This window comes from Mus caroli, unplaced genomic scaffold (genome assembly GCF_978045245.1).
Source record: "Mus caroli unplaced genomic scaffold, Mus_caroli_1 scaffold_14, whole genome shotgun sequence".
Classification (NCBI taxonomy): Eukaryota; Metazoa; Chordata; class Mammalia; order Rodentia; family Muridae; genus Mus; species Mus caroli.
In genome coordinates, this window is record NW_028227269.1 from 30,223,606 (window position 1) to 30,240,395 (window position 16,790).

Below are 16,790 nucleotides of genomic sequence, written 5' to 3' on the forward strand. Positions count from 1 at the left end.
GATCTATGTTTTCTTCACTCAGCACTGAAGGTAGAGGTATTGGTATTTACCTGGAGACCCTAGGTCTAGATTATTTTCAAAGGTGTAGAAATCACTGGACAATATCACTCACAGGAATGGCAAGGTAGCATATGAAGGTGGCTTTTACTTATATGCAAGTCTATGGAGTTGAAATTGCATTCTTTGGGAAATGGAAGAATGAAACCCAGTCTAAGGCGCCATGTAGTTCAGCCTTATGAAAAGGCTGGCTCATTTAAAGAACTAATATGCATGCATGTGGTGTCGGAAGCTAAGTATAGATATACTCCGTAATTGTTTTATCATCAAGATCATCGTTTCAGCAATTCAGATGAAAGGCAGAGTCTGTGTATGGTTCTTTAGAAGCCTAAGCTTGCATCTCGTTTAGAGTTAGAAGGCATTACCCTTCCTGTTCTTAGATTAGCAGGAATCACGCTCCAGAAATGCCATAAAATATCTAACTTACATTCATAGAGAGAAACACAGTTTCAGCACAGGGCATGGCCTGTACAGGAGACAGCGTAGTTTTAGAACAGTTACTTCCCAGGGATGAGGAGATGTTTTTGTAGATAGCTATGAGCCAGGGAAGGTCCAGTGCGCAAGGAGGCAGGGTTACCTATACCATCATGCACCAAATAAGCCTCCTTCCCCTGCATGTATGTTAGATTCAGCCACAGTGCTTAGAAGACCATACCCAGGCTCATCTCACACTAATGAAATTATAATCTGAAAGTGGGGTGACTTTAAAATGCAAGGCTATGTTCAGAGTGTCCCTGATGGTTCTCATTTGTAGCAGAATTAGGTGCTACTTGGCTTCGGGAGACACAAAGGGAATGTTGGGTTCCTTCTAATGAAAGTGTCTATTTTGACAATTTAAAAATCAGAAAGAGTTATATCTGATTATATCTAAATATGGACATCTTTGACATCTTTCTTCCTATGGAATTAATGATAGCTAAAGATATTTGATTAAATAATTTACTGATCCCTCTCAAAGGTGGATCAACACTGATGACAAACAGCATAATATTTAAGAAATGAAAAAGTACTTCAAAGGAAAGTGGTTCAATTGTCTTTATGAACTCTGGGATGCCTCAAAATTTAAAGTCCTTTAAACTGAAAAAATGAATATCTAAATAAGTATTGTTATAAGCTTAGAATACATTTGATAGCAGGTATCTTCTATTAAAAAAATAAAGAAAAAACTTCTCAGATTTAAAATGTTAAATTAAAGCATTTAGAAACTAGTATTTTCTGGAACTCTTTTTTTTTTTAATAATATTCTTTTTAAAAATCCATGGAGCGGCTCCACAAATAAGTACCTATAATGCTCCTGAACCTAGAGTAGACTTTCTTTTTCAAGTCATTTTGAGATGTCTTTGAAGATTCCACAAGTCCAGGAAGAAGTACAGGAAGTGTTGCAGCATGGGTAAGGGAGAACAGAACAAGAGGGAAAGATGACATTTGTGGGCATCCAGGGGTCCAGCTAGCGACTTCCTGTTTTTGTGCAGGAGAAGATGACACTGGCTGTGGTAGGTTATTCGCTCTTGGTAAAAGGTCTCACCTCCACTTTTCACATCCGTAACCCTAGAGCCACAGCTGCTGGGGAGGGGCAAGGCTCCGGATCGGAGCTTGTGTTCAGTGTCTGGGCATCGCAGTGGTATACTGTGGGAAACAAACTGCTGACAATACTCTGGTATTCTATGAGCTAACTTGCATTCCTTGCTCTGTGGGCACAGAGGGGATGCTTAGAAACATCCTTTAAAGAATGCAGCAGAGCTTAGCAATGCTTGCACCTTTTTCTGCCAAGAGCTTAGAGAACACAAGGAGAGCCAAAATACATGGTGAACACACGAGAAAGAGTGCCGTGTGTTCTACGGGCTTTCAGAGATATTCAGTACGAGATCATCAGGCATACTAAGCAAGGTTGCTTTAAGCTATTTAAACTGAGAATATTCTTCAACATCATGGAGACTGAAAGGAGGGAAAAGGAACAGAGAAGCCTCGCACTGAATATTAACCAAACCATCAGTAATGCCAACATATTTCCCCCCTCCGGTGAAGAGTTCAGTTGGGGAAAGAGCTGAATTTCTGAAGTGCAGTGTTCAGAGAGTCCTATTGCGTTTTAAATCTAACTCTGATGACTGACATGCTGGTTTAAAAGCTCTAGAACACTACATTGCTCTGGGCCCTAGCACCACATATCAAGCGGAGTGCTTTTCCCCTTGTTTGATGCCAAGAACAAGATGTAGGAACCAGTTAAACTGCACAGTCCATCCTTTGTCTCTACAAACTTCTATCTGATCAAGGAAATATTTCTTAGCGTCTTCCTCGCTTTTTCCCACGGTGAGGGCATCCCGGATATATTCAATGTCCTCTTTGCTTGTCAGCTGGGGCATTCCTGTCATCAGCATCATGGAGAACAAGATGATCAGCAGGTTTGTGTGATGGCGAAGAGCTAGGTAAGCTCTAACGCAGACATCCTGGACAAAGGAGAAGGACATACCATTGTCAGTGTGTTCTAGCTGGACTTTAAATGCTCTGGGTTGATTGTGCCTTTTGGCTGATCAAGGGCGGGCTCTGAAAACTTTAGGCTGTGCTGGAATTTACATGTTTCTGTTCATGCAAAGAACTCTTTGTGAACAAGGCAGGTCTCTGCTGCAGGTAAAAAGTGTGACAAGAACATAAACTATTTTTATGATCTTGTCTACCCATCAGTGAGTTCCAGCCAATGAGTGTAAGGAGAACCAGCTGACTCACAAATCTCATGCTATTGGTTACTGTACCTTTCAGATTCAAGTTCCTTGCTAGGAGATCAAAGGTAGAGACAACTGTCCTATCTGAAGAGGGCTGAGACACTCACTTTTGAACACTATATTGGAATCAATAAGCTTTATGTGAGTAAAAGTAATGTTTGCCAAGAGCTAATGAAATCCAAAGAAACGGAGGGACTTTAGCCATCTATCTATCTATCTATCTATCTATCTATCTATCTATCTATCTATCTATCTATCATCTATCTATCTATGTATCTATCTATGTATCTATCTATGTATCTATGTATCTATGTATCTATGTATCTATCTATGTATCTATCTATGTATCTATGTATCTATGTATCTATCTATCTATCTATCTATCTATCTATCTATCTATGTATCTATGTATCTATCTATCTATCTATCTATCTATCTATGTATCTATCTATGTATCTATCTATCTATCTATCTATCTATCTATCTATCTATGTATCTATGTATCTATCTATGTATCTATCTATCTATGTATCTATGTATCTATCTATGTATCTATCTATCTATGTATCTATCTATCATCTATCTATCTATCTATCTATCTATCTATCTATCTATCTATGTATCTATCTATCTATGTATCTATCTATCTATGTATCTATCTATGTATCTATCTATCTATGTATCTATCTATCTATGTATCTATCTATCTATCTATCTATCTATCTATCTATCTATCTATGTACCTATCTATTTTACAATTTATTGTATTTTAAGAAACAGATGAATTTGCTTTTCACCATCTGATTTTCTAAACTCTTGAATGAGCTTAGGGATTTTAATTCAAATTCCCAACACTGAGCAAAAGAGAGTGCTTAAAAACTGTGATGCTAGCTAGCCAAGCATTGGTGACTTTAAGCCTGTCATCTCAGCCCCTGGAGGTTGAGGCAGGAGGATCACTGAGTTCCGGGCAAGCTTAGGCTACAGAGTAAGTTCCAGATAAGCCTGGCCTACTGTGAGATCCTGCCTCAAGAAACCAAGAGAAAGAAAAACTAAACTAAACCAAACAAAGGGAGAAAGGCAGACAGATGCGAAGGCTGTTGCCTCCATAACCACCTTTGGCAGGCAACAAGTCTTGCCTTCGTGTTAAGCAGCAGCCCATCTATGTCATTGCATATTTTACAGCATAGGGAAAGGTAGAGGGTGCTCGGTCTCATAAAATCAGGACTCACCTAAACATCAGGACCTGGAAGAGAACATGTACAGAAAACCAAGGTGGATGATTATAGATCTAAATATTTCATATTAAGATACTGAAAAAAAAGTAAAAGAAGGAAATGAACAAATAAACCAAAACCCTCCTACACCATACTAAATAGGATCTATGCTCACACTTTAAGATTTTCTGACCATAACTATAATCACAAAAAAGCATCCATTTGTGATTTGTATAAACTATGAAAATGAATATGACATTAAAATGTAACAGTGTGAAGTACTGGATTTTATAAAAATTTTAAATGCCAGAAAAGAAAAAGAATAGAAAAAGAAATGAATTATAAAGTCAGAAAAGTGGAGATAAATTGATTAGGATGTATAAATGTTCATTTTCTTGGATCTCTGAGGGAAAGAAAATTCCAATATTATTATAATCAGGTTTTAGTAAACTATGCTTTGTGTATTTGTGTATGCAGGTAGAGGTCAGATATCAGTGTCAAGACCTTGGGTGGCTTCCTCAGTCCCTTGCAGCCTTATTGTTTGAGACAGTCTCTCTTGGGTCCCAAGGCTCAGCAATTCATCTAGACCAGTTGGCCAGCAGACTCTGGAATCCATCCAACTCTTCCTCCTCAGCCCTGGGAAGTCATGGGTTTGTGCCACCATGATCATCTTTTATGTGGGTGCTAGGGAGGCTGAACTTGCATCCTCACTCTCCTGCAGCAAGTGCTTTCCAACCAAACCATCTATCCACTCATGCAAATGTTTTTATAAAAACATATAGTAAGAAATTAAAAAATCATTTAAATAGTCGCCACCAGTTGGCAAGTACCATGAAAAAACAAAAACAACAGCTGCTGTGAATATTGATAACAAGATGAATGCTATACCTAGAATAAACACATCACAAACTTGTGGAGAACCCACTTAAAGAAACTGTAGAATGGGGCTGGAGAGATGGCTCAGTGGTTAAGAGCACTGACTGCTGCTCTTCCAGCAAGTTCAATTCTCAGCAACTGCATGGTGGCTCACAACCATCTGCAATGGATCCCATTGAAGAGAACGACAGTGTACTCTGATATAGAAAATAAATAAATAAATCTTAAAAATAAAAGAAAATGTAGAATTCTCTTGTGTTATATAAAGGAAAATTTGAATACACGAGATAACATAGCATGTTTATCTGAAAGAAAACTCCTCTCAGGATATTTATTACGCTTGGGTTAATCTACAAGAGGTGATATTTCAGTAAAAATCCTCACTAATTAAATTCAAGTATGAGTTTTAGTTCGTTCAGCTTAGTCAGGGTCTGAGAAGACATTTTTAGAGATCACAGTAATGAGAAGCTGTGCTCGCTACAACAGATAGTAAAACATTTTATGGGGCTGCAGAGATGGCTCAGTAGGTTAAGAACACTGTTTGCTCTTGAGAGGACCCGGATTCTGTTCCCAGCACCCACACGATGGCTCACAGCCATCCCTGTTTCTAATTCTAAGGGAGTAGAAACCCAACAACAAAACAAAACAAACAAACAAATAAAAACCCAAAACCATTTTTGAAGCTATTTTAAAAAAAGGGTGAAATCGTACTTATTGTTTAAAAACGAAGGTAAGAAATTTTGTGGAACAGAATAAAGAGTGTGAAGACACAACTGAGTGCCTAGCAATTGTGAGATGTAACCAAGACAAGCGTGAAGATTCGTGGGGAAAAGGTCTATTCTTTGGTAAATGGGGTCTGGATAACCAATTCATTATTCGGGGTAAATAAAATTAAGATTTCACTCCCCGAGACAAGACAAAAGAAATTCCACATGAATCAAAGGTTTGTACAGAAAGAGGCCAAATATTGAACCAATCAGGGCGAGGAAGGTGCTTTACCAAGGTGGAAAAACATGGAGACATTATAGAGATGCAAACACACACAATCAATTGTTAACAGGGACTTACAAAGAAAGCATTTGTGCAATGTGACACATGACCGTCCTATCCTAAAGTACAGGCAAGGATATGCAAAAACTCACACTGGCAGACAGGAGAGCAGATGAAAAACCTTGAAGAATGTGAATTAGCAAGCCAACCAACAAACATGAAGGAAGGCAGAAACATTCCATAGGCAATGGAAAGGTTTTACTCTCTCAGTTTCTTACAGATAGAACCTGTTCACCTATAAGAGGTGATAGGAGGGCACAGCATGACTTTACGGACACACCACTTGATAACATAGTTGCTGTTGTGATAGGGACTTAGCTGTGGAGGTCAACATCACATTGGTCAAAACTCAGAACTGTACACCTAAATTAGGTGAAAAGTTCTGGCTGAAATATGCTTCAAAGTTGGACATTTAAAAGAATTTATATGACTGGGCAGTGGTGGCACATGCCTTTAATCCCAGCACTTGGGAGGCAGAAGCAGTCGGATTTCTGAGTTCGAGGCCAGCCTGGTCTACAGAGTGAGTTCCAGGACAGTCAGGGCTATACAGAGAAACCTTGTCTTGAAAAAAAAAAAGATTCTCTATGCTTTCCCCCAGATACTTCTATGCTAGGAACTGAACTGTTAGTAAGTTGGACACCTTTTCCATGAATTTACCTACAAAAGAAAGTTCTCAAGAACATCATGCAAGAAAGCGGCAACCTAGTGCCTGACAAATACAGAAGTGGCTGCTCACAGCCATCCATTGGACTGAGCATAGGGTCCCCAATGAAGGAGCTAGAGAAAGGACCCAAGGAGCTGAAGGGGTTTGTGGCCCCATAGGAGGAACATCAGTATGAACTAACCAGTACCCCCAGAGCTCCAAGGGACTAAACCACCAACCAAAGAGCACACATGGTGGAACTCATGGCTCTAACTGCATATGTACTAGAGGATGGCCTTGTCAGTCATCAATGGAAGGAGAGGCCCTTGCTCCTTTGGAGGTTCTATGCCTCAGTGTAGGGGAATGCCAGGGCCAGGAAGAGTGAGTGGATGGGCTGGTGAGCAGGGGGAGTGGGTAGGGATGAGGGGAGGGGGTTTTTTGGAGGGGAAAAGAGGAAAGGGGATAACATTTGAAATGTAAATAAAGAAAATATCCAATAAAAGTCCATTTAGTGCTGAAAAAAAAAAAAAGAAGGTGGCAACCTCAATGTCCTGTTCTAGAAGATGGATAGGGAGGCTGAAGAACACTACCTCAGTCATACTTTCTGAGTCTCTGAGCTGGCGGAGAATAAATAAACAATTGAAAGTGTGATATGAAGCAGGACTGAGAGGACATATGGCTATCCTCACATCTTTGTCAGTTAACACAAGATGACTTTGTCTGTATCTACCAGTCGCTCTTTCCTTATTACTATGACAAGATGCCCACATCCTAAAGGAGAAAGGATTTGTTTCAGTTAATGGCTTCAGAGTGATAGTCTATCACTGTAAGTAAGACGGCACAGCAGGAGCTTGAGGTGACTGCCTGGTCACACTGCGGCAGACAGGAACCTGAGAACTCAGTTTGGAACCAAAAACAGACATAACCTTCCAAGACATGTGTCCTCCAGCTGTACTGTGTGTCCTAAGGTTCTGCAACTTACCCAAACAGTGCTGTCAGCCCAGGACTGAGTGTCAAGATGCATGTAGGTGTGGTCTCAAACCATAACACTGTAACAGTGACCACAATGACAATAGAGGTCAGGCCTGGATCACACTGGACAGTGGAGGGTCGACATATTTACCCTAGCTTAATCAAATGACCCAGATCATTCTGATCCAACTAAGGCAATTTATATAAAATACAGGCACAGCAGGCTGCACAGCCTGAGTATGCCAGACATGTTAGTCCCTTCCTTTCCTCCCAGAACCCAGAATCTCCTTTTTGCTCACCGTAGCAGAAGGGCTAACACAGTCCCCAAAGCATCTTGGGGTTGTTTCAGCGGCAGCCCAGATTTCAATTGTTACCTGGCGGCAGCCCCAGTACATTAGTGATCTTGCATTCCAAGTGACGCCTCTGATGCCCGGAAATCATTTTCTTTGCTTATCCAACCCACCAAGGCATCTCGAGTTTCTTGGTAATTACAGAAGCTGAGTGCAGACTTCACCTCAGGCCACAGATTCATTAATTTGCCAACTCTTGTGCTTTTCACACAGACTTAGGAGGACGTCTTTTGATTTGGAGCCAGAAGTACATTTTGATTTTTAATTATTTCCTATTCTTCTATACACTAGAGGCTCCAGGCAAATCTCCTGATGTGTGAGCCCACTGTGGGGTCAATCTCTTTTTAATAGAAAAACTTCAAGGAGGCAAATTAAGTCCAGACAAAGTCACTGTCACCCCAATCCATAGGTGTTCATTAAATACTTTCAGTTGATGGTAAGTAAATCCAACTATCCCTGTGCCCAAAGAGATACACAATGGGAAAAGGGCAGGTGTCCTGTGTCTCTTGAAGGCCATCCCACCCATATGAGCTATCATCTTCTGGAGGATGTTGAGGAGGGAACTCAGAACCTTATGCATACCCGGTGAGCATTGTATGACTGAGCTGCATTCCCGGCTGCAAGACTGGGTTTTTGTTGGTTTTAGCTTGTTTGATGAGTGGTGACTTTCACATGCAGGCTCTTCTGTGAGAAAGAAATGTCTTCCCTGAATTTAACCGCATGTTTCGTACTTGGCAGACAGAATGTCTAGGTTCCAACGGACTCTAGAAACTTAAAACTTGAGTGCAGACATTACCATCCTCTGCTGAAGATGGAGTGGAACAGCAGCTAACACCTGGCCTCACACCTAGTTGAATGAACTCAGATTTTGCCTTTCTTATTAACAATCAGAGAGGCCATTTGGACCTCAGTGTTTTCATCTGTAGGGTGAGTACAATAGTAACGTCCATTTCCTGTGGCTGTGGTGAGATTTAAGTGCTGTGTAACTAGTTCCCTTTCATTACTGAATACTTCAAAGAATTGCATTATTGAATACATTTCCCAATGCGAAATGCATCCGTTTCTTATGCAGACTGTCCACCAAATGATTCCACAGACAGTTCATTTAGCAGGTGAAGGGAGTGAGAGTGGGCGACTACCTTTTTTTGCGACATGTATGGAAAGGGCTGTCTTCACACTGGCTCGCGATGAAGGACACACAGCATGCTGCACACTGGGCTTCTATGGGTACTTCTTATCTTTTGGGGATCACGGTTGGGTACTGCTCCACCAACACAAGCCCCAGAAGTTTCATTTCTGTCCTTTATACTCAGTGACAAGGCTTGTGAGTGTGCCCTGGTCTCACTGCTTCAGCCCAGAGGGCTGTGGTTTGGAATGGCTAAAAGGATGTGGCTGGGGAGCTCAGGGGAAAACCCAGAACACAGAAGTTACTACCTGTTGAAAGTGACTTTTTTTTTCTTCCAGGGTTCAAACATTGCTCTTCTTAACTGCCTGTGAGAGGCTGTGTGTTATTGAGTGAAGAAAGTCTGACTCAGGGGTCTTGGCTTCATGTATTACTTACTGTAGAGAACATTCCACTACCAATGGTGGCATTAGCTGGCACACTCTCCATTAGTAGCTAATAAATAGGTTGAGCCTGTGTAGTACATCTGCTCCTAATTCCATTGCTGTCTAAATGCCTTAATTGTAGCATCTACGCCCTGAAAGAAAGAAATGTTTTTATAGGCTACCACCTCCGCACATCTTGGAAACAAAGGAATTCATTACCATTTTAGGGCTCAAACCTTGCCTTGATTTACATTCTAGTCACTGAACCAACTCATTTCATCTGTGCCATCAACTAATTCTTAACCACTGAAGAGCAGTTCTAGAGTGTTCAAGGTTCAAGGTCACATGGATACTTTTTCTAACAACTGAAACCCTCCAGTCTCCCTAGAGATGAACTGTGCATATTCAGTTAAGTAGAGAAATGACACCGGGACAATGAAACAGAAACTCCAGGGAGAGATTCTGAGGCTGAGGGGTAGAAGAAAACTGTCAAATATTCATCACTGAACCAAAAAAAAAAAAAAAAAAAGCCTGTCTGTCTAAGAGACACAGTTGAGAAAACAATAGTTCAATCCAAGGCATGCATTAAATGTATTTTAAAATAAAAGTCAATGTATTGCCCCAGCCTACATTCTTAGTATTTATCTTAACAAACCAGCAAAGGTTGATTCATAGACTTAATGCAGGAAGAAATACTCTGTGGTATGTCTAAGCACAGAGTGTCTGACCCTTCGCTACTTATTTATTGAGGTTAAATTAGTAGCTCCATATTTATGGACTTGAACATGAGTCACAAACTAGCTGTTTGCCAGGGAATGGGATCTACCATTGTCTCTCAATTCATTAGGAATACAAAGGCTATAATTAATTTTTTTCAAAGTTTGTATTAAGAATGGTTTCTCTGGTTTCTCTGTGTGTGTCTCTCTCTGTTGCTCTCTCTCCCTCCCCTCCATGTGTGTGTGTGTATCTTCCAGCTTTGTACCAAAAAAATTTGAAGTGATGTATTTGGATATATAAAAGTAAAAATAATGTAACTTAAAGGTAGATGAAAAAAGGAAGGAAAATATTCACAATAGGCCAGAGATTAAAAAAAAAAAAACTACAGATTTTTCATATTTACAAAGCACGATCTTCAACTACATTTCTAGCCAAAGGAACTGTCTAATCCATATTTTCATTCAACTTTGAGTAGTTAAAAACAAAACCAAACCTCATTTATGAGAAGCAGTGCTTTTATAGAAACTGAGACCAATGGAAATTTCCCAAGAAGACTGTTATGGAGAGAGAGCACGCTTGGAAGATAATGGAACACATACCCCATAGTATTGTAAAGTAGACACAGCAATCCTTTAAAGGAAGCTAAACACTAGAAGGATGCCTTTGTTGACATTCTGAGTAGTGCTTAAAATGACTGGGGCTCTACTATCTTGGGTGCTGAATAACATTTCATGCTGGTAGACTAACCCATAAATGACTTTATTGGTGTCCCAATGCCATGCCTCCAGGCCTAGATTTGTATGAGTTCCAGATTAAATTTAACAGATAAACCAAGTCCCAAGAATCTGAAAACCCCATGAGAGTCTTCACCTGAGGGAAATACCTTAACATATTCAAACTCTTACTCTTTCCTATGTGTCTTCTTACAGGTAACATGGAGAGATGGGCACTACTCAGTCTTCATGCTGCGATGGAGGAGGCTGAGCCTGGCCTTGTTAATTGGCCAGAGTGAAAAGCCCAAGAAAGGTACACTTGTCATCTCCTACTTGACCTAATTAGTCATTAATTAGGGTAATTTGGCTTAACCAGTTGTGTTCTAAATGAGTTCTCTCTGCTCTGCTCCCTCCCTCCCTAGCCTGGGGCTCTGTTTCGATAGAGGGACACTTCCCTTCCCAAGTCCGATTCTAAGAGAACACTCCACAGAGACCTGGCTTACTCCTAGACTGAGCAGTTGTACTTTGTGTTCCTAAACACTTATTGTATGCACTTTGCCAACTGATGTACTTGCTCATGGCTTTTTCCCCCCTGCTTAGATGTTCCTTCCTCTCCCTGCATCTATCAGCAAGATGAAATTGAATTCATCCCCAAAGGCTTCCTTCTAGGAACAGTCCTTTCTTATCTTCCAGGCAGGACTAATTATTCTCTCTGCAAACCACTTTCCGTTCACTAGTCACACAAAGTATTCCTTGGCATGGCACGGTGCCAGTCTGACTTACAAGGCTGCTGTGCCTCTGCTTTGGGTCACCTGTGCCCAGTATGATGTTCAACACACTGCCAATAACCTGCCCATGTGAGATGGCTGAAAGTTTTCTGTACAGAACACAAGTTAGATCTTGGACAAGACTCACTGCTTTAAAATGACAAGGAATTGGAGAACAGTGACATTTGAAGGGGATTAAACTGGGAAGACCTGTTAGCCTCTTCAAGAACAACGCTGGAGTCTTTGTCCTATCCCAGTGGCAGTGTCCTGTCTCACATGTGCTGAACACAGCTTGATGATAATAACAACAGGATGGAGCCGGAGGCTGGGAAGTACAGTCAGCAGGTAACAGACATACACAGGCATGACCGTGTCCCCCATAGACAGGAAAGGAAGCTCAAGTGGGAAGAACAGTAAGATAGTCACACAGAAGATTGTCAGATGGTAAGGTCTCCTTCATGCTGTGGCTGGGCTTAGAGAGGATAGTTATGTCTCAGTGAAGCAAAGAAAGAGGAAGTCAGCATTCCACTCCTAGATGGAGGTTGAGGCAGGTGCCTCTGGTGGGGAGGATGGGGCAGAAGCAGTTAAAACAACCCAGGAGCCAGGGGTTCGGCCTGACACTAGCAAACATGGACTTCAGTCAAGCACCCCCAGGTTCCTGGCAATCTTCTGAGTCAGGCCTCTGTCCTTGGACATGTACTTGGACCTGTAGGCTGAAGGCCTGCTGTACCCTGATATGAGGACAAGATAACAGCTGTAGAAAACAGAGCAGTCTGGTAAGACTGGCAAGGTAGCTTCAACCGGTGTAGATCAAAGTAGCCAGCCCTGGACTTCCTGGTAAATGCTCCCTAACAGTGACATCTAGGGGCAAGTGGCTCTAGGGACACTCCTCAACTTGTCTCCTCGGCACAAATGAATGCCATTTGGTGCTATAGATGATCAGCATTAGCTGACACATTTGCTCAACACCCGCAGTGTGCCAAGACTGTCCTCCTTTACAAAGATCTGGTCTTGGGATATCAAATTGCTCAAGATCCATGAAATAAACTTGGATTGAACATGTCCTATAGGAATGCATCCCACATTCTGTTCTCTGGGTATAGATAGTTGCTTTGCTTCACACACACACACACACACACACACACACGCATGCAGGCACTGTTCATTTCAGTAAAAAATTCTCCACACAACATGGTAGGTAACACATGATATCCCCTATTTATATTACTAATAAAACACTAGATTTCCTCATAAGATTTGGTTGTCATTCCTTGCACGGGTAAGCTATTTGTGTAGTAAAGTTTTCTAGGTGGTTTGGAGTGGTGATGGTTATCAGTGTGTGCCTGAGTCAATAGCTCATACACCCACAGAGTACAATGCATGGCAGGGAATCAGGCTCCTGGGAGGGGGGGTGTGATTCAGTCTGATCAACTCCTCCCTTTGAAGGATTTGCCCTTTCACCCCCTGCCCTTTCACTAAGCAAACATCTTCCAAGTGTTTGCTGTATCACATGCAGCCCTGTTGACATTTGTAAAGGGAGAGGCACTCAGGACAAATAGCTATAAACATGATAGATGCAATGCAGGAGACCAGGTAGGCAGAAAGACCTGTGCCAGAAGTTGCTTGTGCTATGACATTTACTTTGAGACCTAGAGGGCAGGGCAGGTCTTCTTAGTGGTAGGTCCAGGCAATGGGGCAGCATGGGGTGGTAGAAAACATGGAAGGCAACTACAAAACAGTGGAGCATGGGACTGCTATGAGTGAAGCTGCAGGAGCTGAGCTGCACAGCACGGGCCTTGCAGACCACTTGGACGCCAATCAAAGGGATGAATGTGCAGCTCATAGAAGGCAGGAAGCCATCCTCAGTTCACCGTTTGCAGTTTACAGTAAGGAGGGAGACCCCACTCCCACCCTGTCCCACAAATGCACACATATGCACAGGATCTTAGGGTCTTAGTATTTAATCCAGATAGTCCAGGCTGACCTTAAAGCCATTCTTTGGTCCCAACCATTCACGTCTATTTTTATTTTAAGTTCTAAAGCAAATTCTGACTTACGTCGACTTTTGAAAAGATAAATGTGAATCAGGAAGAAGCCTTGACAGCTGGCAGAATTGTCTCTGGAAGGTGAGATAACAAGGCTTACGTATCTGACATTTACAAGAAAATTGCTTTTGGGTGGGCACAGTGGTAAATGACTTTAGTCCAGTACTTGGGAGGCAGAGGCTGGCTTACTTCTGCAATATGAGGACAGTCTGCTCCATACAGGGAGACTTTGTTTCAAAAAGCAAAACAAATAAACCAAAAGGTTTTTTTTTTCCCGGCTGTTGTTGTTTTAATAAAAAAAATTACTGCTTAGAAAAAAAACCAAATACAATTCTTATTAAATAAATAGAAATCCAAATTTCATTTGGACTTGAATTAAATAAATTTGCATGTTACATATGTTTACAGCTAGTCACTGAAATTTGAAATATAGTGCTATTGAGACAGGATAGAAAGAAAGTAAATTACAGGACATAGGAACAAAGAGGGACTTCTCATCTGAGCATCTGATTGAAGCCTCTTCATAGATGACATGCAAGAACTGCAGCATGATTGACATCTGCTGCAAAGGTTGCTGGCTTACAGACAGTATTGCTTTCATATGTAGACATTTTATAGGAAAGCAAAGAGCTGGGTTGGAGACCCAGTGTACCATGTCGGAGCTAGCCTCATTGCTGTCTCAACATCTTCTGGGAATCTTAAACAACACCATTAACCATGTTTCCAGTGACGATGTCCTACCTTCCTGTGTCCCATGATCTAGACTTTAACTTTATTGCCACATACAACCAGGAACCACCCTGTGATCTCAGATCATTTAGCAACCTTAGAACACAGCAACTTGAAGTATCACAGACTTTGTGTATGTGTGTGTGTGTGTTTGTGTGTGCGTGCGCAGCAGAAGGAGTTCCTTTAATCCTTAAATGTTATGTTGTAACAGTTCCCGAATAATGACTCAGAGGCTAATATTTATGATTAAATGCTTAGGCCATATGCTAGGCTTGTACACACACACACACACACACACACACACACACACACACACACACACCACACATTTATGAAGACAGTGAAGGTCATCTCTTAAAGAGCCATACCTGTGCTCAGGGGATTGTCTTACTTTCTCTACAGCACCTCTCTTTTTAACATCCATGCTTAAAGTCTACACTAAAATATTATTGATAAACTTCAGCTTTGTTTCAGATTTGCTTGCCCTCAAAATATATTCTGCAGGGAAGGCACTGATCTGTTTTTGTCATAGCGGCAGCCCCTAAATGATGAAAGGGGTGCTGGAGAGATGGTTCAGTGCATGGAAGTGTGGGCCCTGCCATCGGGGCAACCTGAGTTGGATCTCAAAACCGACATGAAGGTGGAAGGAGAGGAGCGGCTATCGTGCGGGGAGATAATCTCTTGTGTACTATGTAGAAGCATCACCTGTCAATAAAAATCTGGTGGCCAATAAGCTGAGGCAGGATTAGAAGGTAAGACATCCAGCAGAGAGAAAACGGAAGCTGGGAAAGAGTCAGGCATAGGAAACTTCACCATTCGGACTAGGAAGAAGTCGAATGTATGAAACTGAGCAGAGGTAACAGCCACATGGCAGACACAGAAGAGTATAAATGAGATAACTGAGCTATGTGATAGTTGGGAACAAGCCTAGCTTCTGGCCTAGCATTTATTCATAAATAACAAGCCTCTGGGTCATTATTCAGGAACTATAACAACATAACATTTAAGGATTAAGGGAACTCCTTCTGCTGATCTATAGCACCACATTGTGCTTCCATCCCTGTGACTGCTGGTAATATAAAACAAATCACCAATGTGTTAAAAGCTATTTACCTTGTTTAAAAAATATTCTTAGTCAAAGAGATATGGAAATTGACATCATTAAATTCATTTAATCCCTGCCTGTGGGAGGCTGCCCTGAAGGTTACAGATGTTCATAGATTCAAATAGTGAGATTTGGTTTCGCTTCTCTGCCTCTGCATAATCACAACTTGTTTTTAATGTTTCCCCCTACTCTAGAAGTAACTGATGGATATGACCCCAGGCTAGGCCAGTTGCCTTGGACAGAGGACAGTGAGACAAAGCACAGCCTTTCTCTTTTGGTCCCCTATTGCTATCCCCAGGCTGTGGCCTCCCATGTTTGTATTATATATGGAGAAGGTCCACCACACTCTTAACAAAAAGCAGGCAGTCTTTCTTTACCCTGCCCAATAGGTCACTCAGTGACACATAGTAATTAACATCATGGGGTCAAAACTAGCAAAGGGGACTTTTAGTTCAAATGCAAATATGTACATTTCCTTGTTTGCCTAAACATGATGACTTTATTATACCAGACCCCAAGTCATTGCTGAGGGAATTTATGCACACAGTCCCTAAGATAAAAGAACCTTTGCAATAACAAGAACACAATTGAGATACATAAAATTTTGAATTAGCAATATGAAGAAAGAAAGGAACAAGGGAAGGAAGGAGAGAGAGAGAGAGAGAGAAGAAAAGAAAGAGAAAAGAAGTGAAAGAAAAGGCAGATGAAAATTTGTCCAAGTCTGGAGTTAAATGATGGAGCCCAGCTGCCCAGTTTTGTCAAACTTTGGGAATTCTTTACGTGGATAATTTCCTGCTTCAGTGGTTAGCTCTCTCTTGTGTACAGAGGATGAATGGGTTGGGGTGGGGGATGGGATAGTGTGAGAACAGGTAGAGGCCGGATTCAGTTCTCTCTTTAACCATAATAGGCTACTTGGCCATGTTTTGTATATTGCCCGAGATCTCATTTCAAACAATGGCTTCTTAAAATTTTCAATTTGGAAATTTTAAGAACATTTCCATTTCAAGTTGGAAGACTTGCCTGATGTCTAACGCAATGATAACAGAGTCTCTGCTGTGGTCTGAGATGAGCTACTCATTCTGCAGTCTTCATTGCAATGATGCTGAGCAGCTGGCTCTTGCCACTGCTATAGCCACAATGCTTTCTCTAGGTCTAGAGCAGTGGTTCTCAACCTTCCTGGTGACCCCCAGCAATAAAAGTATTTTCATTGCTACGTCATAACTGTAATTTTCTACTGTTATGAATTATAATGTAAATATCTGATATGCAGGATATCTGATATGTGAC

At 41.3% G+C, this 16,790-nt stretch overlaps 1 protein-coding gene across 2 annotated transcripts in view; it reads right to left on the bottom strand.

The window, feature by feature from the left end:
• Window positions 1–981: 981 nt before the first annotated feature.
• Window positions 982–16,790, bottom strand: part of Pik3cg (phosphatidylinositol-4,5-bisphosphate 3-kinase catalytic subunit gamma) — a 35,386-nt gene continuing 19,577 nt past the window's right edge. For both annotated transcript variants that reach the window (XM_029484962.2, XM_021178976.3), the window contains exon 11: window positions 982–2,501. In XM_029484962.2, the coding sequence (XP_029340822.1) occupies window positions 2,223–2,501 (279 nt within the window). In that variant the 3' untranslated portion in view covers window positions 982–2,222. The remainder of the gene's footprint in view (window positions 2,502–16,790) is intronic.